The sequence below is a fragment of the Chlorella variabilis genome (genome assembly GCF_000147415.1).
Source record: "Chlorella variabilis unplaced genomic scaffold CHLNCscaffold_8, whole genome shotgun sequence".
NCBI classification, from domain to species: domain Eukaryota; kingdom Viridiplantae; phylum Chlorophyta; class Trebouxiophyceae; order Chlorellales; family Chlorellaceae; genus Chlorella; species Chlorella variabilis.
This window is the reverse complement of record NW_005435080.1, coordinates 609,013-632,880: the sequence shown is the minus strand read 5'-3', so window position 1 is coordinate 632,880 and position 23,868 is coordinate 609,013. Positions and strand designations below refer to the sequence as shown.

General features: G+C 69.4%; 7 protein-coding genes across 7 annotated transcripts in view; 3 read left to right on the top strand and 4 right to left on the bottom strand.

The window, feature by feature from the left end:
- Nucleotides 1-3,033, top strand: part of CHLNCDRAFT_144843 (hypothetical protein) — a gene marked incomplete at both ends in the record, with an annotated part of 4,129 nt that extends 1,096 nt beyond the window's left edge. The window contains 6 exons of the mRNA XM_005848396.1: nucleotides 100-495; nucleotides 696-972; nucleotides 1,210-1,481; nucleotides 1,653-1,754; nucleotides 1,928-2,123; nucleotides 2,342-3,033. Of these exons, the coding sequence (XP_005848458.1) occupies nucleotides 100-495; nucleotides 696-972; nucleotides 1,210-1,481; nucleotides 1,653-1,754; nucleotides 1,928-2,123; nucleotides 2,342-3,033 (1,935 nt within the window). The remainder of the gene's footprint in view (nucleotides 1-99; nucleotides 496-695; nucleotides 973-1,209; nucleotides 1,482-1,652; nucleotides 1,755-1,927; nucleotides 2,124-2,341) is intronic.
- A 457-nt stretch (nucleotides 3,034-3,490) lies between these two features.
- On the top strand, nucleotides 3,491-5,048 carry CHLNCDRAFT_144842 (hypothetical protein; the record flags this gene model as incomplete). The annotated part of the gene is made up of 3 exons (XM_005848395.1): nucleotides 3,491-3,536; nucleotides 3,795-4,554; nucleotides 4,703-5,048. 3 exons carry the CDS (start codon nucleotides 3,491-3,493, stop codon nucleotides 5,046-5,048), a joined length of 1,152 nt encoding a protein of 383 aa, XP_005848457.1.
- A 249-nt stretch (nucleotides 5,049-5,297) lies between these two features.
- CHLNCDRAFT_144841 (hypothetical protein) lies at nucleotides 5,298-6,726 on the top strand (the record flags this gene model as incomplete). Its single annotated transcript, XM_005848394.1, has 6 exons — nucleotides 5,298-5,312; nucleotides 5,466-5,836; nucleotides 5,998-6,095; nucleotides 6,242-6,273; nucleotides 6,425-6,451; nucleotides 6,580-6,726. 6 exons carry the CDS (start codon nucleotides 5,298-5,300, stop codon nucleotides 6,724-6,726), a joined length of 690 nt encoding a protein of 229 aa, XP_005848456.1.
- A 300-nt stretch (nucleotides 6,727-7,026) lies between these two features.
- On the bottom strand, nucleotides 7,027-10,381 carry CHLNCDRAFT_144840 (hypothetical protein; the record flags this gene model as incomplete). The annotated part of the gene is made up of 9 exons (XM_005848198.1): nucleotides 7,027-7,451; nucleotides 7,625-7,741; nucleotides 8,004-8,159; nucleotides 8,329-8,626; nucleotides 8,861-9,038; nucleotides 9,293-9,416; nucleotides 9,607-9,769; nucleotides 10,009-10,163; nucleotides 10,267-10,381. 9 exons carry the CDS (start codon nucleotides 10,379-10,381, stop codon nucleotides 7,027-7,029), a joined length of 1,731 nt encoding a protein of 576 aa, XP_005848260.1.
- Nucleotides 10,382-11,213: 832 nt separating this feature from the next.
- CHLNCDRAFT_144839 (hypothetical protein) lies at nucleotides 11,214-11,936 on the bottom strand (the record flags this gene model as incomplete). Its single annotated transcript, XM_005848197.1, has 2 exons — nucleotides 11,214-11,537; nucleotides 11,655-11,936. 2 exons carry the CDS (start codon nucleotides 11,934-11,936, stop codon nucleotides 11,214-11,216), a joined length of 606 nt encoding a protein of 201 aa, XP_005848259.1.
- A 192-nt stretch (nucleotides 11,937-12,128) lies between these two features.
- CHLNCDRAFT_144838 (hypothetical protein) lies at nucleotides 12,129-18,585 on the bottom strand (the record flags this gene model as incomplete). Its single annotated transcript, XM_005848196.1, has 16 exons — nucleotides 12,129-12,637; nucleotides 12,776-13,249; nucleotides 13,706-13,850; nucleotides 14,040-14,189; nucleotides 14,538-14,777; nucleotides 14,893-14,974; nucleotides 15,624-15,686; nucleotides 15,795-15,960; nucleotides 16,097-16,260; nucleotides 16,472-16,644; nucleotides 16,729-16,816; nucleotides 17,630-17,663; nucleotides 17,778-17,852; nucleotides 17,998-18,115; nucleotides 18,331-18,393; nucleotides 18,544-18,585. The coding sequence occupies 16 exons, from the start codon at nucleotides 18,583-18,585 to the stop codon at nucleotides 12,129-12,131; spliced, it is 2,586 nt and encodes an 861-aa protein (XP_005848258.1).
- Nucleotides 18,586-18,772: 187 nt separating this feature from the next.
- Nucleotides 18,773-23,721, bottom strand: CHLNCDRAFT_144837 (hypothetical protein; the record flags this gene model as incomplete). The annotated part of the gene is made up of 16 exons (XM_005848195.1): nucleotides 18,773-18,795; nucleotides 18,988-19,072; nucleotides 19,270-19,358; nucleotides 19,496-19,553; nucleotides 19,784-19,859; nucleotides 20,047-20,111; nucleotides 20,305-20,405; nucleotides 20,623-20,690; nucleotides 20,884-20,963; nucleotides 21,203-21,285; nucleotides 21,538-21,627; nucleotides 21,864-21,953; nucleotides 22,170-22,265; nucleotides 22,587-22,674; nucleotides 23,431-23,574; nucleotides 23,716-23,721. 16 exons carry the CDS (start codon nucleotides 23,719-23,721, stop codon nucleotides 18,773-18,775), a joined length of 1,242 nt encoding a protein of 413 aa, XP_005848257.1.
- Nucleotides 23,722-23,868: the final 147 nt, after the last annotated feature.

Below are 23,868 nucleotides of genomic sequence, written 5' to 3'. Positions count from 1 at the left end.
ACTTTGAGCCTCCGCCGCCATTCACACACTCCCCTACGCGTCCTCCCCTCTGCGACCCCTGCAGGCGCACTTGCCAGGGCCCCCTCCCTGGCTGCCAAGCTGCTTGAGCTGTGCGCCCGGCACGAGGCCGGCTGGAAGGAGCAGGCTGCACCGCAGCCTCTGGCGGCGCCCGAGGCGGCGGCCAAAGCGCCGCCGCCGCCGCCGCCCGCTGCCGAGGGCTGCTGGGGCTCTGGGCCGCACGCAGATGCCGACGCCGTGCCTGCAGCCCTGGCAGCCCAGCTGCGCATGGGCCCGCCCGCCCCGGCCGCCTCTGCCGGCACCGACGGCTCCACAGCTTCCGCCCAGCTGCCGCCGCACCTGGTGCAGCAGCAGGCGCCTGCGCTGGCGGATGAGTGGGACTACCTGGCTCCCGACGGCATCAGCGTGTACGGGCCCTTCTCCCTGGAGCAGCTGCAGTTCTGGGTGGGGCAGGGCCACATGGCGGCAGACGTCCAGGTGCAGCCCGCAGCCTGTCTAGGACCTAGATCTAGATCTGTGGATGCTACATGCCTCCTGCTCCTTGCTTGCGTGCCTGCTTGCTTGCCAGCGCTTGATGCTCTGTGTGCTTGCCATGTGCTTGTTTGCCTGCGAGTTTCATGCGTGCCTGCATGCCTAAAGGAGGCCTGCTCCCCCACCGCCGGCCGAGCGCCCTGCAGGTGAGGCAGCACAGCAGCCCCCCCGCCGCCGCCAGCTGGCACGACCTGCGCGCTGAGGCCCACGCCTTGGCCACAGGCGGCCGCCTACCAGACGCCGTGAATCCGGCTCTTGCCGCGCCGCCGGCCCCAGCTCAGGCTCCCATGCCCATGGCAGCGACCGCGCCTGCCCCCAGCAACGCGCTACTCAGGCCGTCAGCCCCCACCTACGTTCCTGCCAGCCCCAACGGCGGCACGCTGCTGGTCCCAGTCGCACTTGCCCCCAACTTTGTGCCAGCAGGTGGGCGACGCAGGCCCTGCCAGCAGGCAGGCTGGGGGGCCAGCGGCAGCATCATGCTACAATTGCTACCGATCAGCCGGACTGCCGACATACCTGCTGCTGATGTGGGGGTGCGTGCTCCTGCTTCCTGCTCCCGCTGGCATGCAGGCAGCTGGCAGTCGCCGACCCACGTGGTGCCAGCAGCAGCGGCTGGAATCCCTCCGCCGCCACAGCTGGCACCTGCTGCTCCCCCTGCAGCTGCTCCCGCCAAGCCCGCAGAGGTTCCCGATGCGGCTGCCTGGGCCACAGCCGTGCATACCAAGCCCTCTGCCGCCGTCCCTGTGCCTGCCGCCCCTCGTGACCGGCCGCTGCAGCAGCAGGTGGCGGCGCTGATCCGCACCGGCAACAAGCCCGGCCTCGGCAAGGACGGCGCGGGAGGCAACGGCAGCAAAGCCGGCTCGCCAGCAAGCAGCAACAGGTTCATCTCCGGCGGCAGCCGCAAGAAGAGCGTGGGGTATGAGGATGACAAGGTGCCGCCTGGCCGCCTGGAGGCCCTGCTGCCAACGCCGCATTGGCCGCCGCCGCCGCCGCAGAGCAGCTCTGCATGGCGCTTTGGCAGCAGGTGTGCCTCATGCCGTCGTGCCCGGCAACGAACTCAGCGGCTCCCGCCCGCATGCCCTGCCCCCTGCCCTGCGCCGCAGGAGTGGCTGGTGAAGAATGCTCGGGGCAAGTGCTCGGGCCCCTTCACCGGCCACGAGCTGCTGGGCATGCTGCAGAACGACACGCTGGCTGAGGACTCGATGGTGGGCGGGGCAGAGAGGCGGGGAGCCGGGGGCTGGCCAGGGTCTGGGCGGGGCAGGGGCAGGGCGCAGGGGACGCGCCCGCTGGGAAGCTGAGCGGGCACCATGCACCAGCCCTCCCAACCCGGCAGCACGTCCCTGCCTGCCTGCCTGCCTGCCTGCCTGACTGCCTGCAGATCAAGAAGGCGGACTGGAAGGCGTACAGGCCGCTGGAGCAGGTGGAGGATGTGATCCTGGAGATGTTTAGTAAGAAGCCCGCCGGCGGCGCCTCCCGCGCCAGCCTCGCCGCCCTGGACCGCCGCGGCTCAGACCTGGAGAATGCCAGCGGCGGCTGCGGCGGTGGCGGCGGCGGCAAGCAGGGCAGCCGCTCAGGTTGGTGATGCCAGATGGGCGGGCGGCGCGCCAGGCTGCATTTCCATCCTTGGCAAGCAGCCGCAGTGCCGTGACGGGGCGCGCCACCTGCTGCTCCCACCTCGTCCATTCACCGCATTCCACTGTGCTCGTGTTTTCCATTATCTGTGTGGGGACACAGGGCTCCGCGCAGTGTTGTAACACACCCGCCGCCTCCGGTGGCTGCTGCCTGCGCGCAGTGAGCGCCACCCCAACCGCCGCGTCGCCTGGGAGCAGCAGCGACTGGTTTGCCAGCCCCACCCTGCAGCGCCCAGCCTCATCCATCACGCAGGCTGGCCATGCCGCGCCCATCAGCCCTGCTGACAGCCACGCCAGCCCGGGGCCAGCAGCGGCTGCCGCTTCGCTCCGCGCCCCTCTGTCCCCTGCCCTGCCGGATGCTCCATCATCCCCGGCTGATGCGCCGCTGCCCGGCACACCGGCGCCGCCGCCACAGCAGCAGCAGCAGCAGGGGGAGGAGGGGGAGGAGGCCGTGCCATCCCCTGCAGCCACGCCGGTGGGCATGCACACCCCAGGCCCTGCTGCTGCTGCCGATGTGCCGGCAGGGGGCACCCCGGCCTCTGTCTGCTACACTCCCGGCCAGCCCGCGCTAGACTCTGGCCTGCTGTCAGGCTTCACGCCCTCCCCAGCCCCTGGAGCCCACGGCAGCCTGGCGATGCCGTCGCCTACCAGCAGCACGGGCGGCTTTGGTGCTGGCGGTTACTCTCCGCAGCCGGCAGAGGCGGCGGGGGAGGCTGCGCCCCAGCCCTGGCAGGCGCCAGCCGCGGGAGGGCCCCAGGTGTCCGATGCCCCCAAGCCGGCGTTTGCAGCCTACTCGGCTGCTGCTGCCGCTGCCAGCGCTGCCGCCGCGGCCGGCGGCAGCAGCAGCAGCTAGAGCTGCAGCGCTGGAGGGTGCTGCCAGGCATGCTCCAGCACCAGCTGCAGCAGTGCGGAGGGCAGGGAGGCCAAGGAGCTCGAGCTGGTTTAGCTCTGTGGACCCCGCCTGCCTGGTGTGCGGCAGCACCGCCTTTCGTAATGTCAGTATCATGTGGGTTTACTTGTTACTCTGCCGCCTTCCACTTCACCAACCTGCGTGATGTTTGATGTTTAATAGACACTTGCTGGGCGCCGCCATGCCGACATGGGACAGCAGTCAAGTTCAAGGGGCATGGTGTTGCTTCCAAGTCGGGCCACGGCATCTCCGGAGGCCTGTAAAAACCCGCGTGCGTCATGTTTCCTGCCCTATTTCAGCGAGTTGACTCGGTAGAAAGGGGGCAGAGGCCGGGAGTGAAGACGCCGATGGCGCCCTCCTGCGCGAGCCATCGCCCCGCTCTGACCAATTCCACACGATCATGAGTGTCGTGACGGTTTCTTCTGGCGCATTATCGCCCACCGGCGGTGGCAACACCAGGAGGCAACTCAGGCAGCGCGCTGCCGGCCAGCGCGCAGCCCAGCAACCGCAGCAGCTTGCTCCCAGGCATCATCAGCGGCCGCATCGACCCAGTTATACTACTGCAGGTGTGTGGTGACAGCGGCGGCGCGGCGGCAACGCCGGCGGCCAGTGGGCGAGGCAAGGGCAGGGGCTCGAGTGATCAACTGATCTGCTTTCAGCTCTCAGTTCTGCGCTGATCAATTTGCGTGCCCTCTGTTTTGCAGCTGACTGGCGGCAATGCCAGTGGCGCCAAGCAGCAGCCACCGGCGCTGCCGCCGACGATGGCAGCCTGGGCGCCGGCGTCTCGCTCGATGCCGGCCACCCGGGCAGTCTGCCCGACAATGGCGTCCCTAGCAGCAGCAGCAGCAGCGCAGAAGGCCATTGGCTTGGCGACCAGCATGCAGCAGCAGCGCCGCAGCAAGGCAACAGGCAGCGAGAGGGCAGCGCAGCCCCGGCAGCGGCAGGCCCAGAGGCAGGCCAGGATGCGCAGCCGCTGGGCGACGAGCAGCAGCAGCAGCAGCAGCAGCAGCAGCAGCAGGCGGGGCAGCAGCAGCAGGCGCAGGGGCCGTGGCGGCTCCAGTGGCAGCTGCCAGACGTGCCGTGGGCGCTCAACACGACCATCACGCTCATGGTCCTCTGGCTGCTCTGCTTCTGGGCGGCGGCATACACGCTGGTGCCCAACCTGCTGCGCTGGGCGGGCGTCGAGGCCGCGGGTGGCGCCGCCACGGCAGAGGCGGCGGCCTGGGTGCAGGTGGTGCGCCACCTGGTACTGGATGGCCTGCAGGTGGGCACCACGGTGCTGCTGCTGCGCCGCGGCCTCGCGCCCTACTCGCCCCGCCAGCTGGGCCTGTTTGCCGCGCCGCTGCGCCCGCTGCGGCACTGGCTGCTGGCGGTGGCGGCGGGGGTGCTCACCTTCCCTGTCATCGACTGGCTGTACAAGAGGATGGTGGCGGTGCTGGCGGCGGCAGAGGAGCAGGCCGTCAGGTGGGCCTGGCGGGTGGGCCGCGCTGCCTGGCGGGCTGCAGCGCAGGCACCATGCCTGTGTCGCCTTGCGCGTGCACCCCTGCTGCTGTTTTGCCATTGCCCCACGATGCCGCCGCGCTTCTTTGCCCCGCCGCCGCATGCCGCGCAGCTCCACCGCCGACCAGATTCTGGGCACCAGCAGCTGGGCCACGCAGGCGCTGTGGTTTGGCGTGCTGGCGGTGTGCGCGCCTGTGTGGGAGGAACTGATGTTCCGCGGCTTCCTGCTGCCCTCGCTGGCCCGCTACCTGCCCCACTGGGCCGCCATTGCCGCCACCTCCCTCATCTTTGCGCTGGTGCACTTCAGCCGCGACGGCCTGCTGCCGCTGCTGCTGCTGGGCTGCGTGTTCGGCGCCTCCTACGCCTACACCCGCAACCTGCTGGCGCCCATCGTGCTGCACAGCCTGTGGAACGTGGGCCTGCTGGTGCAGCTGCTGGCGGGCAGCGGCGCCGTCTAGCGGCCGGGCCGCAGCTGTTTTTCCTCCGCTCTCGCTGTTTGCAGGTGATCGTGCCCTCATTTAATTCTCTCGCATTTTCCGTGTGCGGCACGCCAGATATCAAGCCGCGATTGCTTGTAATAAGCCCTCCCAAGTCTACCAGTTATGAGCCCATCCCGCCGCCGCCAGCGTGGCTGCGCGGCGACGCGACGGAGGCATGCATGCATGAAGATCCCACAATCGAGCGTTTCTCATCCATACACCCACACGATGGTGCTAGCTGCGGTAATGCAGTGTTGCGGCGGCCAGGCGCTTGCGGCGGCGTGCAGGGCAGGTGAACGCGGGCGGCGGACAGCCTGCGCGTGCGTGGCAGCAGCTGGGGGAGGGAGAAAGCGGGCCCCGCGGTTCAGCAGCGGCGCCGGCCCTCCCGCCGAGCAGCCGCCGCCTGCCGCCGCCGGTGCCGCCCGGCCGCCGGCGGCAGCGGCAGCGGCAGCAGCGGGGCTGTCGCCCCTCAGCGACCGCCGCCTGCTGGCCGAGAAGCTGACCCACACGGCCAAGAACATCGTGTGGGGGGACCTGCGGCACGAGCGGCCGCAGGAGGCGAGCAAGGAGCGCATCCACGAGCTGCAGGAGCGGCTGGGCTACCGCTTCAGCAACCTCTACCTGCTGCGCCTGGCGCTCATCCACAGCAGCGCGGCGCCCACCACCCACAACAGCATCATGGCCTGGATCGGGGACGCAGCCATGTACCTGGTGGTGGCCGAGGAGGTGGCGGCGGCGCTGGGCTACGCGCCCATCGGGCAGCTCAGGTGCGGCAGCGGCGGCTGTTGCCGTGTACACGACTGTGGGCGGCCACCAACACACTTCTCGCCAGAGAGGTCATGCCTCTCTGCACCAGGGGCCACCCCACCAGCCATCTCTGCTGCACCACTGAGCTGCGCTGCTGCCGCCGCTGCTGCTGTGCCCGCAGCGAGGTGCGCAAGACGCTGATTGGGCGCGCCATGTGCGAGAAGTATGCCGCACACCTGGGCCTCTCGGAATACCTGGTGCTGGGCAAGAGCGTGCGGAGTGAGTAGCCCTGCCGCAGCGCCTCTGCCAGCACCGCTCTGCTGCAACGCATGTTGAGCTTTGCTGGCTGCGTGCGGCGGCGGAGCTGTGTACTTGTTGTCAACAGCTGCCTTCCTGTGGTGGCTGCCTGGCGCCCGCTGCTGCAGTCCAAAACGCGGGCGTGGCGAGCAGCAACATGGTGCGTGCCTGCTTGGGCCCGCTAGGCCTTGCATGCTTTGCAGCACGAGCCTGCTGTGCTGGCCGTGATTTGCCGTTGTGGGATCAGCGCTCTCGGTTGGTCTGAAACCCACCCTGCGCTGCCTGCTGGGCGCCCCCTCCCATGCCTGCAGCTGGCCGAACTGTTTGAAGCAGTCATGGTGAGCCGCCTCCTGCCGCTGTTGTGCTGCTGATGCGCTGCCTGTACATCAGCCCTGCTGCATGACGCGCCTTTCTCAGCCGCGGGGCCGCCGCCTGACGGCCCCACCCTCTGGCTCCTGCTGCGCAGGGGGCTGTGTACTTGGATGGCGACCTGGATGCCGTGCGGCGCTGCTACATCTCGCTCTTCCCCCTGCCAGCCGACCCGCTGTCGCTGCTCCAACCTGACGGCAGCGGCAGCACGCCCAGCAGCAACGACCCCAGCCCCTGGGAATGACGCCCGGGGCTGCGGGAGCTGACGCCCCTGGGCCCAACCGTAGCGGCGGGCTGGCCAAGCTGCAGTTGTGCTTCTGGCCAGCTGTGTTGTTGCACTCATTATTGCGTTGTGTGCATGATAGGTAACCCAAACCAAACCAAACTCTCAACTTGTCACAATTTGACGACCAAGGCGTGATACAAGTTTGCTGAAGGGCCGGGTCAACGGAGGACAGGCAGGGTGGGTGCAGTACCATCTCTTGGTACCCATCTCTAGGTACCCATGTCTTGGTGTGGGCAGCCGCGGGGGTTTGCCCCCCGCTCAGCCGTCCTGCGGCAGCGGCTTGTCGCCCACCCACCACGCGAACAGCACCGCGCCCACGCAGTAGTGCGCGGCGGTGATGCCAAACACGAGCGGCCAGCTGCCCGTGGTCTGCAGCACCACGCCCGTCAGCGGCACCGCCAGCAGGCCCGCCACCGTGGCCGAGGTGTTGCCCGCGGCAAACACCACGCCCGCGTGCTTGGGCGCGACGTCCAGGTGGCTGACGCTGACGGCTCCCAGCGTCAGGGCGTTCAGCCCCAGTCCCACAGTGATCCAAGCCGAGGCGGCGCCGGGGTCGCCGTCAGTCAGCGGCGAGGCGGCGGCCAGCATGCAGGCTGCGGGGCCCAGCATGCCCGCCGTCTGCAGCACGCGGCGCACGCGCCTCACGGGCCACCCCCGCGCCAGCAGCTTGTCGGCGATGACGCCTGCGTGTGGAGGCAGGGCCGGGCGCCGGGCGGAGTCGGGCGGCAGCCTGCCAGCGCTGGTCGCACTAAACCCTGTAACGTCGCCATCAGCAGCCACCCAACGCACCCAGCACCGCATGCGGCCGCCGCCGCGGCACGCAGCGGCTGGCATGCGTCCACGCACCGCACCGCACCTGACGCAGCGCCCACCGACCCCTGCACCACGTACGGCAGCAGGGTGAAGCTGGCCAGCTGCGCAATCTCCACGTGGTAGTGGTCCTTGAAGAAGGAGGGCAGCCAGTTGAGCAGGCCTGGAGGGGGCAGGCAGGCAGGCAGGCAGGCAGGCAGGCAGGCAGGCAGGCGGGCAGGCAGGCAGGCAGGAGTGGGGCACACATGCGAGGCTGTGTGTGTGAGAGAGGAATGGAGATAGGGGAGGGGCAGAGCAGAAGCCTGCCGCTGTCTCTAGGGGTGACCATGTAGGCTGATCGGTGCAGGGTGCGGGGCGGGTGCATGGGATGGCTTCGGGGTGCAGGGCAGGCGGCGTGCGGGGGCAGGCGGGCGCACGCGGCGCACCGTAGAATCCCCAGGAGCCGGTGTACTGCGCCGCGCAGATGGCCCACACCTCGCGCGTGCGGATGAGCGCCGCAAAGCCCACCCCGTGCCGCTGCTGCTCCTGTACCAGGTATGCCACCGCCACGCCGTCAGACCACTCGGTGCCCGCCTCGCTGGCTGCAGGCGGCGCGGGCAGGCAGGCAGGCCTCAGGCGGCAGCAGGCGAGAGGCGTCACGTCACGGCCACGAGGTGGCGGCGCAGGCAAGCCGGTGTACCGCACTGCTGCTGCTGGTACAGGCGCCCTGCCCGTTGCTCTCCCGAGCCGCTGCTGCCTCTAGACCCCCACCTGCATCGTCTGGCAGCGACCGCGCCGTCTGCAGCCGCTGCTTGCTCCCCTCGCCTGCCACCGCGTCCAGGCTGGGCCGCGCCCCGCCGCTGCTGCCGGCCTGCCCCTGTGCCTCGCGGTCGGGAGTGAGGCGCAGGCTGGCATCATCCGCATCCGCCGTGGCAAACAAGCTCATGAGGCTGAAGCTCTTCCCTCCCCCTCCTCCTCCGTGCCGGCTGCTGCTGCCGCCCTCCATGCGCTGCGGCAGCCAGAAGGGCAGCCACAGCGCCGCCGAGGCGCCAAACAGGTAGAACACCCACTGCAGCGCGGCAGGCGGAGCGGAGGCAGCAGGGCGCGAGCGGTCGGCAAGCGGGAACGGCACTGTGCTGGCCACTGGAAGGTGTGTCAGGCAGGACGGCATGCACGGCATGCACGGCAGCACGACAGCGCGGCAGCCGACGCCGCCATCGAACCGCAGCACCGCGCAGCGGCGGCAGCCCGTCGCAGGAGGGGGCCGCACGCGGCAGCGGCACAAGGTCGACCACCCCCTCACCGGCCACCCGAGCTCCTCGATGATGGTTGGCGCCAGCCCAAACGCCACCGCGGTGCCCGCGTAGCTGGCGGCAGTGACCACCCCCACCGCGGTGGACTGCTTATCCTGAGGGATGCTGCGGGAGATGATGGAATGGATGGCGGGGAAGGCCACCCCCTCGCCCAGCCCCATCGCAATCCTGCGCGCGGCGCGGGGGCGCGGCAGCCGGCGCCGTCGGTGCGCATCCGTGGCGGCGGCAGCGCGGGCTGCTTGGCAGCGGGCCGACCGCTTGGCGCGCGAGAGAGGGCAGCACATGGGCCGAAGGCTGCCGGGCAGGTGCCAAAGCTTGCAAGGAAACCAGGAGGGCGTGTGGCCATGCCCAACCCCAGCGGCACCTGCTACACCCATCCTTCCGCTGCTGCTTGCTGCGGCATGGCTGCGTGCCTCGCTCACCGCATGGCGACGAGGGCGGGTATGCCCAGGTAGGCGGTGGGCGGCGTGAGGATGGTGCAGACCGACCAGGCCGCCACCCCAGCCGTCAGCACGCCCTTGCCGCCGTACCGGTCCGCCAGGGCGCCTGCAGCCGCGGCGGCGAGACCACGCCCCCGGCTTGAGGCGCTCGCTCGGGGACGCGCACCCTGGCTGCTTGCCTGCCTACCACCCTGCTGGCACCACCCTGCCACGCCCACCCCTGCCACCCCCTTGCGCCTGCTGCAGACGCGCTCCCGGCGCGTGCTGCTGCCTGCCGGCCTCCCCCGCCCACCCACCTCCCAGCATCTGTGTGAGGAGGTAGCCCAGGAAGAACATGGAGAGGATGAGGCCCTGCCAGCTGGGCTCCCACCCAAACTGCTCGCTCATGGGGATGATGGCTGTAGAGATGTTGGAGCGGTCGGCGTAGCAGATGGCCACAGACAGCGCGGTCAGCGCCACCTGGCACAGCACGCGCAGCGGGGGGGGGGCCCGGCGGGTGAGGTCGCAGCGTGCGCGTGCGTGTGCACGTGTGCGTGTGTGGGTGTTGTGTGGGTGTGTGTGGGTTTCAGGGCGGCTCCAGGCAGGCATGCGAGCAAGCAGGCGCGGCGGCTGCACTTGGCAGCAGCAAGCACGCGTGAGCAGGCGCATGGGCTCGCCCTGCTTGGGGGGCGGCACCAAGGCGGCGGCGGAGTGCCCACCAGCAGCTCCCACGAAGCGGGCTGGTTGGGGGCGGGGGCCGGAGCGCCTGCCAGCACACCATCGTCCGCCTCTTCGTCTGCAGAGTCGTGGGACCGCGCCTGCACACGCTGCCCTCGCGCCAGGCCCGCCAGCTGCATGTAGCAGCCCTTGACGCCTGCAGGCGGCAAGGGGAAGCACCAACTTGGGTGTGGGTCGCGGCGCTCGGCAGCGGTTTGGGCCCGAGCGATGCGCAGCGGTGTTGGCAGGGTCAAGCCCACCTGCGGCTGATTGGCTGAGGAGGAGGGTGGGGTTGCGCCAGTTCATTTTAGACAGCTGGGGCGAGGTTGGGCGGCTGCTGCTGCCGGCCGGCGAGGCGCTGCCGCTCCTGCTCATGGCGGCGGCGGCGACGCGGTGGGTGGGCGTCGGAGCTGCGGTGCGGGGCGTCGCGCTGCAAGCTGCACGGGCTCTCAGGCCGCCCTGCACCAGCATGAGCACCGCAGGAGGGGACTGAGCCCGCACTGGGCGCGTGCTGATCGCCCCGTGGTGCTTGCTGGTGTCGCCGCTCCTTTGCTGAAATCCTTTGCTGGATGATCAGCGATGTGATGTTTCGGAGGCCCGAGGAGTCGGGCGGGGTGCGCTGGAAAGACGCGGAAGAATTAAACGCCGGGCGAGAGATTATAGCCACCCAGGGGTAGGGAGCAATCCGATGGAACACTAGAGAACCGCTGACAATCGATAGAAGGTACAGGAGGCAAGTTTGGCGGAAGGGAGTAGCATCTGCTCCAGTCGCCGCTGGCGCTTTCGCAAAATGAGTGCTGGCCATCATGCATCAGTGATCTGATCAGTCTCCAGCAGTTTGGGGGCTCTGGATAGGAGGAATTCCGTGCCACGCTGGACGAGGGTAATAGTGGGTAATAAGGGGCCGTGGTGCCGGGTAATAGCACCACGGCTAATAGCACCATCCCTGTTCAAGTTTGAAGACGCCTGTTGACATCACATTGGGGGACCAGGCTGCGGTGAGGCGTCCTCCTCCCGTACATACGCCTGCACCTGGAGTTGTTGCCGCCGCCGCTGCTTCCGCCTCCCCGCCCTCTTTTTGGCTGTTTGTTACAAGCCATGTGAAACAACGCACAAAAACAATAGCGAAACTCTACTGACAGCTCAGATCTCAGTCGAGGGGTTTCGAGGAAGCTAAAGGGGAAAGGTCGCATGCTCGGCGCCACGCTCAGAGCGGCAGGACGGACGAGCTCGTTGCCAACGAGGAGATGAGCAGGGCGACTGCTGCCACAATCAGCGTCGCCATGCCGCACACCACGCCGCCAGCGATGAGCCAGGTGGGAATGGACAGCACCATGCGCTCCGTGCCCTCTGCCGCCAGCATCTCGCTGGCTGCCAGGTAGGACAGCTGGCCGGTGGCAGCACCGGCGGTGGGCCCAGCCAGCAGCTGGCGCCCGGTGAGGCGAGTGGGCGCAGTGCGGGCGTAGAAGTTGGCGATGAAGGGGCTGGCGCCGCTGCTGTCGCTCATGGCCCGCACCAGCGGCTCCGGCTCCTGCGGGGAGGCCAGCGGGCAGCACAGGGCGGGGAAGCTTTGGAGCGGCGCTGCGGAGAGCAAGTTTGATCAGCAAGCCATTGCCGCTGGCTGGCAGCGGCCCGCCCCTTTGCTCACCGAGGCGGTCAGGGGCGCAATGGAGACGGCCATGTTGCGGACGCACAGCCCGCTGGGTGCGTGGCGCGACCAGCCATAGGCGCAGCGCTGGCAGCCGTCGCCCGCGTACCCCTCGAAGCACAGGCAGGCGCCGGTGGGCGTCAGGCAGGAGCCGCGCCCGGAGCAGAAGGCTGCGGAGCCTTGGGAGGTGGGGCACTGGATCCACGGCAGCGGGCAGTCGGCGATGCAGGAGGGGGACGGGGGCAGGCCTGGCAGCTGGGCCAGTCGCTCCCCGATCTGCATGGGAGGCAAGCAGCAGGGAGGGGATCCTGCTCAGGCTGGTGAGGGGGGACAAGGAAGAGTGCAGCGCTGCAGCTGGCCTCAGGCCCCCAGCTTTGCTGCCCTGCCCCGCCGCGGTAGAAGCAGGCGGGCTGCCAGCCCCAAGGCCCAGCCCAAGCCCCACCCACCTCGCAGATGCCGTTGCCGCAAACAGGGTCATGGCGCGGGTCGGCGACGGCGGCGGATGCCCAGGCCCCCAGCGGAGCCGCCTTGGAGCTTGGCCAGCACAGAGGAGAGGGTGTGGGAGGGGCTGGGCGGCAGCAGCGACATGGCCAGGGTGGCGGTGCCGGGGCCGGAGGTCTTGTTGAGGGACGCGGCACGCAGCGCCAGCTGGGGGATGCCCAGCAGCACCGCCACCGAGCGCTGGGCGGTGTAGAGCAGCTGGCTGCCGGCGCTGGCGTTGCCGAGGCCGGCGATGGACAGGGAGAAGGCGATGAGGCAGCTGGTGCCGTCGCCGTCGCACACGCCGCACTCGTCAATGGCGCCCGAGGCGCAGCAGGCTCCGGTGGCATCCAGCGGGCCAGGGCAGCAGGCGCCAGAGGCGTCGACAGTGGTACCGGTGCCGCCGCACACTCCGCAGACGTCGACGGCGGCGGGGCAGCACTCGCCAGCGGCGTCCAGGGAGGCGCCGGCAGGGCAGCAGGCGCCGCTCTTCGCGACGATGCCTGCAGACAGGCATGGAAGGGAAGGGCAGAGTGAAGCAGGGTGCACACCCTCTGAGGGTCATTGGAGAGGCATGTGTGTGGCGTAGTGCAGGCCGGCAGGCAGGCAGGCAGGCGGGGACGCTGGACCATTCAGCCCACCTGAGGCGCAGGAGGAGGCGGGCAGAGGCGGAGGGGTGGTGGCGCAGGACTCCACGGTGGCGGGGCTGCCCAGGCAGTCGTCGGCGGCCTGGCCCAGCTCGGTCAGGCAGGCGGCGGAGCGGGTGCGGGTGGCCGAGGCGCCGCAGGCGCTCCAGCCGCTCAGCAGCCAGGTGCGGGCGTGGCAGGGGCTGGAGTTGCACACGCGCTGGGGGGCGGGGCGCGGCAGGCCTGCGCAGGCGCTCTCGGCCACGGGCTCGGCATCGGCCACGCAGGTCACGGGACGCTCCTGGCTGCCGCCGCCGCAGGCCGCCGAGCAGGGGCCCCACTCGCCCGCAGACCAGTGGGCCCCCAGGCAGGACGGCTGCTCGGCAGAGCAGGTGGCGAGGGAGTAGAGGCTGCGGCAGGTGGAGGTCCCAGCTGGCAGCAGCAGGCCCAGCGCAGCGCACTGGCTGTGCAGCGCCTGGGTGCCGGTGCCTGCAGACAGGGAGGGCAGGGCAGGGCAGGCAGCGTTCCTGGGAGTCAGCACCATCAAGCCGGCCTGTCTCCATTTGTCTGCGGCTGCTGAGACGCCATTTCCCGCATGCCTGCTGCCCACGCACCGCAGGAGGCGGAGCAGGGAGCAGCAAACCGAAGGAGCACAGGCTCGGTGGCGGCAGGACGGTCGGCAGCAGGCAGGTCTTCGGTGACGGGCTGGGGTTCTTTGGCGGCAGGCTGGGGTTGTTGGGCAGCGGGGCTCTCAGGCACGGGGCTCTCAGGCAGAGGCGCGGGGCTCTCAGGCGCGGGGCTCTCAGGCAGGGGAGCGGGGGTGGAGGGCGACGGGAAGAGCGGAGCGGGTGTCTGCGCAGGTCCTGCAGCAAGGCAGACAGCAGCGCGTCAGCCAGACGGTGGTTGAAAGACAGGCAGGGCTGGCACAGGCGTTGGGACCCGCACCTGTGGCGGGCGAGGGTGGGGGAGACGGGTAGGCACCGGGCTGGCCGTAGCTGCCAGGCTCAGCGGGAGGGGTGCCATACTCGCCGCCGTCGCCAGGCTCGGCAGGGGTGCCGTAGCCGCCAGTGGGCGCGGGGCTGGCGGCAGGCTGCTCCGTGGCCGGGGAAGGGGAAGCGGGCTCAGGTGAGGGCGGCGATGACGGCTGCTCGGTGGGCGGAGCGGGCGACTCAGGTGAAGGCTGGGGTGGCTGCTCCTCAGTTGGCTCAGCAGGGCTGGCGATCGGCTCTGGGGATAGCAGGGGGGAGAGCTCGGGGGTTGACGGGCTCTCCGCCGGCACCTGCTGCGGCTCCTCCTCAGCAGGCGGAGGTGTAGCCGCCGGCGAGTCGGAGGGCGGGGCGGGTGACTCTGGCAGCGGCGCAGCAGGGCTCTCCTCTGCCGGTGAAGCAGGCGGGTCAGTTGGAGGCGGGCTGTCGGGCAGTGCTGGGGACTCTGGCGCAGGGGAGGCGGACTCAGAAGGCTGCTCTGTGGATGGAACGGGCGACTCGCCTTCGGCAGGCATCGGGGTGGCAGGGCTCTGCTCTGCAGGTACCACCACAGCCGGGCTGGATGGCTGCTCTGCCTGTGGGGAGGGCGATGGCTCGAGGATGGCCGGGCCAGGGCTGGCAGGCGGCTGCTCCTCAGCGGGTGGCGACGGGCTGGCGGGCTGCTCGGTCGGCAGGGCGGGAGATTCGGGCGCAGGTGGCCACGCCTCTGGCAGGTCTGTGGGCAGAGACGAGGGCTCGGGAGAAGGTGGAGACGGATGGGGTGGGGGTGGCGTGGGCTGAGGCTCCGGCACAGGCGACAGCTCCTCAACAGGTGTGGCGGGGGTGGTTGGGCTCTCGGATGGCGTGGGCTGAGGCTCCGGCACAGGAGACAGCTCCTCAACAGGTGGGGCAGGGGCGGCCGGGCTGTCGGGAGCTGGTTGCGGCTCCTCGGTTGGCGGGGCGGGGCTGGGGGTTGGCGCCGCCGGCTCGCAGTAGCCGCAGGAGAGCGGGCAGAAGGCGGCGGCCCAGGGCTGGTCACAGAGGGACTGCTTCTGCGGTAGGGGCGGCAGGAGAGGCGGTCAGCCAAATGCATTGAGGCAGCACAGCTGCACAGCCGCAGCAGCAGCTGGGCTCTGGCAAGGGTGCTAGTGCGCCAGCGCCACTCACCAGCACATTGGCGCATGCGAAGGAGCTCGTGGAGATGTCCATGCAGCCGCCGCCAAAGCCGGCAGCGGGCGCTGGCTGGGGGCTGGGAGAGGATATGGGCGGGGCGGGTGTGGGAGCGGCGGGCTCGGGCTTGGGTGTGGCGGGGGAGACGGCGGGGGAGGGAGACGGAGAGAGTGAGAGAGCGTCGGGCTCGGGCTCGTGTGTGGCAGGGGAGACGGCGGGGGAGGGAGACGGAGAGAGTGAGGGAGCGGCGGGCTCGGGCTCGGGTGTGGCAGGGGAGACGGCGGGGGAGGGAGACAGAGAGAGTGAGGGAGCGGCGGGCTCGGGCTCGGGTGTGGCGGGGGAGACAGCATCGGGAGGCGACAGGGAGGGCTCTGCAGGCTGGGGCTCGGGTGGCGGCGGGGTGGCGGGGGAAGCGCTGGGGGCGGCTGGCTCCGCTGGCGACAGAGGGGTGGAAGAGGAGGGGCTCGGAGAGGCTGGCTCCGCCGGCGAGGGTGCTGGGGCGGGCGAGGCGGCGACAGGTGAGGGCGCCTCTGCCTGGGGTTCTGTGGAACAGATGCCGCAGGAGGTCTGGCAGTTCAGGCTGCAGCGCAGGCGAGGGGAAGCATGCCGGGGCCAGGAACAAGAGGGGCCGGGGATCAGGAGTGCAAGCGCCAGAGCTTCCCTTTGACGTGCAGCGCCAGCTGGCCTGCATAGCACTACCGAGAGAGTCCTGTCCCAGGCACGCCCACCTGACGTAGGAGCCGATGAAGGAGTCGCCTGCCGTGTCGGGAGAGCAAGGGTTGGGCAGCGTGCTGCAGCAGCGGCAGGGGAGGGCAGGTCGGGGGGTGTTGCGGCGCCACGTTGCGGCGCCACGGGGACAAGAAGGAAGGGCAGCATGCATCCAGCTGGCGTGTGCCCACCTGAAGAAGAAGCCGCAGGCGGCGCCGGTGTCAGGCTCCTTGAGGCAGGTGGTGGCGGTGGGAGGCAGCGGTGCCGGTGGCGGCGAGGCGGGGTCGGCGGCGGCCTCGGGGACGCAGTGCCCGCACGTCTTCTCGCACTGCATGCTCATGAAGACGGTCAGGAAGCCTGCAGACAGCGGGTAGCAGGGCAAGGAGGCATGGGTCAGGGCGTTCAGTCATGCAGAGGAGGTCCATCAGGGCCCGCGGCAAGCCCGCGACAGCACAGCGTGACAGCTGCCCCCCCCAGCAGCGGCCCCGCTCACCCGCGGTTGAGCAGGCGCCCTCTGCCTGCTCCAGGAAGAATGCACAGAGGTCGCTCTTGTCTGCAGCCTGGCTGCATCGGACGGTTGGGGCCTGGGTGCCATTGGCGGCGGCCTCCGCCAGAAGAGCGCGGCCGGGGGTTGGAGCGCAGGCGGGACACAGCGACCTGCACAGGCGGGCGGGCAGGCTTAGGGAGAGGGTAGAGGGTGAGAGAGGCTCGGGTGCTGACAAGAGCCTATTGTCAGAGCCTCAGTCAAGAGCCTCAGCAGCGCTGAGCGCTGCTGAGGGCGTGGCCAGCTCGCCTCCTGGTGCCGGCAGGCTGCCTCGCCACCCGCCGCCAACCAACCAAGCAGTCAACCACCCGCCCACCAACCAACCTGGCAAACTCGCCGGCGGGCGAGGGGGCGGAGCAGACGGTGGGGTCGTCGACCAGCAGGACCGCGCAGAAGGGCAGCAGCTTGCTCTCTTGGGCGGGAGGGGCCGTGCCGCCGACGCTCTGGACAACAAAGGGGTTGGGCAGGAGGGCCATGGCCAGCGCATCCACGGTTGCCTGCGTCAGGGAGGGGCAGGCGAGCAGGGGCGAATTGGGGGAGCTTTCAGCTGGCGTTTTGGGCTGCGACAGCAGGGGCCTGACCTGCGACGTGCCGCCGCTGGCGGGCAGCGCCGCCGCTGGCTGGGCGGCGGCAACCGTCGCCAAGAGGGCCGCCGCGAGGAGCAGGGCTCTGCAGCAGCATCGAGGCAATCCGCAGTAAAGCGGAGGGCTGGCTGGGGCGGGCAAGAACGACCTTCGAATGGCGAATGGCGCAGGCAAGCGCGGCCCCCCGCATCCCCGCCCGCTTGCCTGCCCCAATATGACTTCATGTGCGATGCGGAATCGTCGGAAGCAGCGCGAGAGGGTTCCGCGGCCGGTCAGCGCAGGACAACGAACGTTGGGATGGCAGGGGCCTGGAGAAACAGCTCCAGTAACAGTTGGACGGCCAGCCGCGGAGAAACTTCGGTGCAGAATGACTGAGAGGGCGGGGATGGCCGCCATGAAATGGAAGCTGGCGGCATGAGTTGCGCGCTGTGGTTGTGCCTCTGCGACAGCTGGCTGATGAACGGCACACCTTTCTGTCAGCTTCAGCAGGAGCCGCGCCGAGAGCACGGCCAGAAGCCCGCAACGTCGTCTGCCGCAGCTTAGCCCTCAAGTGGATGCGCCGCCGCCGCTGCCACCGCCGCTGCCGCCGCCGGAAAGACGGGCAGCTTGTTGCAGCACGGGGTGCACCACCAAAATGGCAGTGCAATGCCGAGAGGCGCTGTAATCTAATTGTAGGATTGAACCAAAATGCTGGGGACAGGGGTGTATCTGAGAAAAGTATTAAGAGGTCTTCAGTGGGAAGCGACGCGTGGACTTCAGAGGGCTGGCCGGCGGTCATGGCCTGAGCAGCAGACACTTTGTCATGGGTGATACCACCATACGGGTAGAACGATCATCGGGGCTTCGCTGCGTTGGCGGCTGGCCCCACGCATGAGCTCAGCGGGAGGTGGTGGCGCACCTGTCGAAGCCGCGAATGATCGTGGCCTCGTCAGCTGCGGCAGCGGCAGGGGGACGTGGACTTGAGTGCGGGTGCCTTGCGCTGGCCGGCAGGCCGCTGCGGCGGCAAACAAGCAGGCGGCAGCGCTGAGCACCGCGCCAGCTCTCACCCGCGACGGGGCCGTCGTCGGTGTTCCGGTGCCAGCGCCAGACGGCCACGCTGTCGCTGAGCAGCTCCAGGGTGCCTGCAGGGATCGTGTGTGGAAGTTGCAGGTGAATCAGAGGGGTCAGCATGGGCAGCAGCTGTCTCCTGCCACTGCTCGCCCTGCTGCCAACTGCCACATGGCACTGAAACTACCCGTCGCTGTGGGGTCTCCTGCGAGCACGCACCGTGGCCGAACGAGGGCTGGCGGAAGGCCGACCAGGCGGGCTGCTTGGAGGGGCAAAAGGCGCCGTCCTGCAGAGTGATCACCGTCTCAGCTCTGGGGGTGGGCTGGTACTCAGGGAGCTGCGGTGGGACGAAGGGACGGTGGACGAGGGATCATAATCAAGGGGCCCAGGGGCAGCCGGGTGGTGCAGCCAGAGGCACGCCCCTTCCAACACCGTTCCGGACTAGCTGAGAGGGGAGCTGAGCGGCCGCAGCCCGAAGCTCCTGGTGCGGGAGGAGCTGCCTGCTGAGGGCTGCAACCTCCCCCTTCCCCCATAAGAGGCCCGGCGGCGCACCTCGAACAGGGAGGTGTTGGAGCAGAAGGCGTCGATGGGGGGTGTGTTGATGAAGGCCTTGTACTGCAGCAGGTGGGGCAGCCGGGGCCCATGGTGGGGTGGAAGGCGCTGCCCAGGCAAGTGAGGATTCAAGCGCGCGTGCGCCTGCCATCGCCCTCAAATCGCCCACTCCAACCTTGCGCGGCCCCTGCACCAGCCAGCCACGCAGCTCACCAGCCCCTCAACATTGCCGCCGTCGCCGATGGTAGTGTACATGGGGCCGCACTTGTCCCGCTGGTACTTGTAACTGCAAGTGACTCGGGGTTTGCCGGCAGTGTTAGCAACGTTGGTGTCGTGTGTGTGTGCCAGGGCAGGCAGGGGCACGGGCAGGGCAGTGGCGGCGCGGGAGGCCAGCAGGCACGGCGTCCCCAGCATGCACGCCGTGCCGCGCACCGCCCGCCGCTCACACAGGGTACGTGCGCTCGTCTGCGGGGCAGGCGGGGAGGGCGGCGGCAGCGAGAGTTTGGTCTGGCAATTGTAGCACGGCAATACGAGAGAGAGAGGCAAGGGCAGCCTGAGAGAGGCTCCTGCCATCCCTGGCGCCGCCCTGCCAACAGAAGGCAAAGCATGTAGCTGCCAGCGAGAGAAAGGATTTCAGGCTACGGCTGGCCCACTCACATGCATGCACGTGGCCGTTGAACACCAGGTCCACTTGGTGCTCGTAGAAGATGTCCTCCACCACGGTCATGAAGGTGTCGCTCTCCTGCGGGACGACAAGAAGAGCTGTGTGCTTGCTTTTCTGATCGAAAGCAGGCCAAGAGGTGACAGGAGCCCCAGCTGAGCACAAATGGAGGTGGCGGGAGCTCCAGGGGTCCTTCCCGAGCACCATGCAAAGTGCTGGCCCCAGCTCCCAGCCGGCCAGCCGGCCCAGCCGCCCACACTCGGCCTCCCATTGCCCACAACGGGCCTTGCCTTGTAATGCGTGTTGTAGGTATGATAGGGCGGCACATGGAATATGACGATCAGCCAGGGCGTACGGCCGCGGTCAACTGCGTTGTACAGACAGGCAGGCGCAGCGGCTTGACCAGGCAGGCGGGCAGGTGGGCGGGCACTGGCACGCGGCATCCGGCAGGCGCCGCCAGGCAGGCAAGGCGGCAGCAGCAGCGCCGTCCCCACGGGTGCTCACCCTTGGCCAGGTCCTTCCGCAGCCACCTGACCTGCGCCGAATGGTTGCCCCAGGGGATCTGCAGGCAGGCAGGCAGGCAGGGTTCAGGCAGGCAGGCGCCACGCAGGCAGGCAGGCAGGCGGCATAGAGGGTGCGAGCACATGCACGTGCACAGCATGGGTGTGAGCAAACATACACGTGCTGCTGGCGAGCAGGAGCATGCGCCGCCGGGCTGCAGAGCTAGAGGTGCGCATGCACGCCAGATGGCGCCAGCCCCAGCCCAACACTTACGTAATTATTGAGGCTCACGATGTGGGCGATTCCTGGCAGATCCAGAGAGTAGTAGGCAGAGGAGGGCTGGAAGCGCGACTCGTTCAGAAACTCGCTGCAGGGCCAAACAGCATGGCAGGACGACACGGCATGGCAGGCAGGCAGCGGCTGGGAGCAGCCCGCCCACAAGACTGGCGGCGGCAACGGCGGGTTGGCACCACCATGCCAGCAACCCGCAGCCCGCTGCCAGCCGACAGCCGCGGCGCCCGACCCCGCAGCTAGCGCTGCTCAAGAGGGCTCACCGCGGGTTGGTGAGGTTGAGGTACTCGGCACCCACGTTTGAAGAGGTGTCGATTTCCGAGGGGTCCTGCAGGCGCAGGCGCAGCGGCGGCGGCAGCAGTCGGCAGCGCCGGGCAGCGGGCTCAGCAGGGCGTCACATGGCAGCAGCAGCCGGCAGCAGCACGGTAGCTGCGCAGAACCAAGGCGCCAGCTCCATGCCACGGCGCAGCACCAAGGCGACGGCTTCATGCCACGTCATGCCACAGCACACCACACCACACCACGCACTCCACACGCCGCGCCTGAGGGTATGGGAAGCGCGCGTTGGGTGCCACGAATGTGTTGCCTCGATCCAGGAGTAGCGGCTCCCGCTCGTGGTTGCCTGCGCCCGTGGGGGGTGTGGCAGCAGGGCGAGAGCGGCGTGCGGCGCGTTACGAGGCATGCCAGGCATCTGACAGAGGGATGCCGCGGGCCGTCGCTGACGGCCGCACGGCGCCCCGCCCCGCTGCCCATCCAGCCGGCTGGCTGTGCACCCCGCAGCGCACGTGCGGGGCGTGCCCTCCAAGCGAGGCGTGCCCCGCCAAGATGCAGGCACCCACCTCTGCACGAAATCAGGGGCAGCTTGGACAGCACTGGCTCCGCCAGGCGGGCCCAGGAGTCCCAGCGCCTGCAGACGCAGCAGGGCATTGGCAGAAAGCCTGCTCTGCAACACCTCTAAGGCTCCAACCGTCGGGTGCCCCTGCTGGGCTGCAGCCAGGAGCCTCCCAGCTGCGGATTCATGCATGCGCCAGCACGGCGGCAGGCAGCCCGGCGGAGCGTGGCAGCGTGTGGGCCGCTCGCGGGCGGCGGCGGGCGCTCACGGCTGGTCGCTTGTGGGTGCGTTGTCAGTCCCGCCGGAGAATTCGCCTGAGGAATCTCCGCTGAGGTGGTCGTCGGCATACTGCATGCCAGGTGGGGTAGTACCGGGTGGTGTAGGGATGGTACAGGGCGGTACCAGCGGTGAGGCTGGGCGAGCAGCAGGGACGTGCTGCGGCGGCGGCGCGGCAGGCTGGCGCGCCTGCCAGCCCGCAGCCAGCCAGCCAGCCAACCAGCCAACCACCCAGCAAGCCAGCAAGCCAGCCAGCATCAATGCTGCATGTGGGAAAATGTGATGAGGCATGCATGCAGGCCGCCACCCACCGAGAAGTCCCCTGTGAGCACCACCATGTCTGGCTTGCTGCCCACCAGCTGCTGCAGCGTGGTGCTGGTGTTGGAGGTCTGGCCTGCGGGGCAAGCGGAGCGCGGGCGGCGGCGCGGCGTGGAGCGGAGCGCGGGCGTGACAGCGGCGCCAGCGGCGCCCCGGCCAGCGGACGGCAGGTGCCTGGCAGCAGCGCTGGGCATTGGGCAGGGTACTGCCAAGGTGGTGGGCGCTGTGTATGCGCCGCATGCCTACGGATGGAAGCTCCCCCGTCTGACTGGGCATGTCCCCGCAGCTGGCAGCCCTCCCAGGCTCTGCCACTTCCGAGGCAACCCACCCAGGTCTCCCACCAGCCCCAGCCGGATCGGGAACTCCTGGCGAAGCGTGGTGAAGTTGAACTCCTGGCTCCAGCCCTGGTCTTCGTTGCCTGCGGCCACACGGCACACACACCGGGGGAAGGGAGCGGCCAGGCATTGGCGGGATGGGCCAGAGGGCGCACGCCCGCAGCCACGTCCTGCGCACGCTGCTGCTGCCGCCGGCACTGCGCCCTGCTGCTGTCACTCCTCCCCAGGTGGCCACACCACCTCGCCCTCCCGTGCACACCCCCTCTCCATCCCCTCCACACCCCCTCCACATCCCCTCCACATTACCCCAGCCGCTCACCCACAACGTAGAAGTACGTCTTGCCGGGCTTCAGGCCCCGCAGCAGCACGTGGTGCAGGATGGGTGACTGGTAGGTGGTGTTGCCAGCATCTGCAGGCAGCGCCCCAAGGTGTGGGCCAGGGAGGGCCGCGGGCATGCAGACTGGGGTGTGCTGGCCACCAGCCTCAGCACTCTGCCGCCTGCGACCGATGCAACGCCTGCGGCTGGAAAGAAAGCACCAGGTACCAGCTGCAGCACCACAGCTGAGACCGTGCCATTTAAGTTCAAGTGCTCCGTGTGGGGTGGAGCAGATGGGCAGACCAGCACCTGGCCCGTAGACGTAGCGATAGACCAGGCTGTGCTTGCCCTTGGCCGTCTTGTGGTAGCGGCCCGGGGCGGTGCCCAGTTTGACGTAGGCGGCCACTGCATGGCAAGAAAGAAGGCTAGGCAGAGTGTGAGCGTGCGTTTGTGTTTGGGGTTGGGCTGGCGGGCTGGTTTGGGCGGAGCTGGGCAGAGGGGCTGGTGCTGCCGGCCCGCGGCGGGCGGCAGAGGCTTGCCTGTGGATGGGTCGTACGGTTCTGGTGGGTTGGAGTTGTTGGCAATCAGCCCCTCTGCGGGGCAGGGGCCAGGTGGGATCGGCGAAGACCAGGCTCGCGGCTTCCCACCACATGCACCGTGCATGCAGCGGCAGCTGGCCGCAGCCGGGACACAGGGCCCACCGCTGGCGGCCGCTCGGCAGCTCACCGCCCGTCTGCCAGGACACCAGGATGCTGCTGGCGGTCCACTGCGTGAGGTGCACGCCCTCAGGCTGGAAGCCAGTCACGGTGCGGGCCTGCACACACCAATGGGGTGGCGGTAATGCGGAGACCAGGCGGCGGCGCAAGCATCCGGCGAGTGCAGGCGCTGCTGGACGGTGCCCCAGCGCCTGTGGTCGACATGGCAGCGCTGGGATGATTCACGCAGGCAGTCCTGGGCGCTCAGATGGTGCAAGGTCTGGCCGTCCTTGTGGGCGCCGCAGCCAGGGCGCCGCCTCTCACCAGGGGCGCAGTGTCCAGGGGCAGGTCGGGGGTTCCCAGCCCCAGCGCTTCGTCAAGAGGAATAGATGTCTGCGGCTCATTGCTGAACACCCTAAACCCTAAATTTTGCCACCGACATTCTTAACTACAATTTTGCCACCGACATTCATTCATTCATTCATTCAGCACACAGCCCGGCCGCCTCTTGCTCGAGGGCGGCCCACTTTGGCCTGGGCAGCCCGGGCCGCCCTCCCCCCCGGGCGCATGTTCGGTGTTGGAGGGGTGTGCCCAGCGATAGGGGGCCCCTGAAGGCATGCGCCGAGGCCGGGAAGCGTGGTTCGGCGCTGTTGCACGCTTGGCGATTTGACCAGAACCACGTGCCGCCGAGCTGCGGCCGCAGTTTCCGGCCCACGGTCTACGGTCGCAGCCACGGGACTCGGCGGCACGGCGTTTGGGCCCAAGCTTGCTGCCGCCGCCGCCGTGCCCGGGGGGGCAGCGCGGCGGCGGCGGCGGCACGCTGCGACGCCCCCGTGCTGCCGAGCTGCGGCCGTAGTTTCCTGCCAGAAGCCCACGGCCACAGCCACGGGACTCGGCGGCACGGAGTTTCGGTCCACGGCTTGCTGCCGCCGCCGTCGCAGGGGTGCTGCCTGCGGCGGCGGCGGCACGGCGTTTGGGTCCACGGCTTGCTGCCGCTGCCGCCGCCGCAGGGGTGCTGCCTGCGGCGGCGGCGGTAGCGCACGTGGCACCCCCCCGCGTTTCCTTGCCTCCCATCCACCGGACCCCGTCCTGCGCTTCACTTTGTTTAGGGAGGGGCTGCTCACTGCTCATTGCTCATTGCTCATCGCACACTGCTCAACGCTCATTGCCCTATATCCCACCCAGCCGCAGGACTCCACTGCCGCCCGCGCCCCGCCCCATCTGGCCGCTTGCGCGCCCCATCCCCCCTCGATGGGGCCCGCCCACACCGGGGCCTCCCCCCTCCCGCCCACTGCTTTCTCAACGGCCCCGAG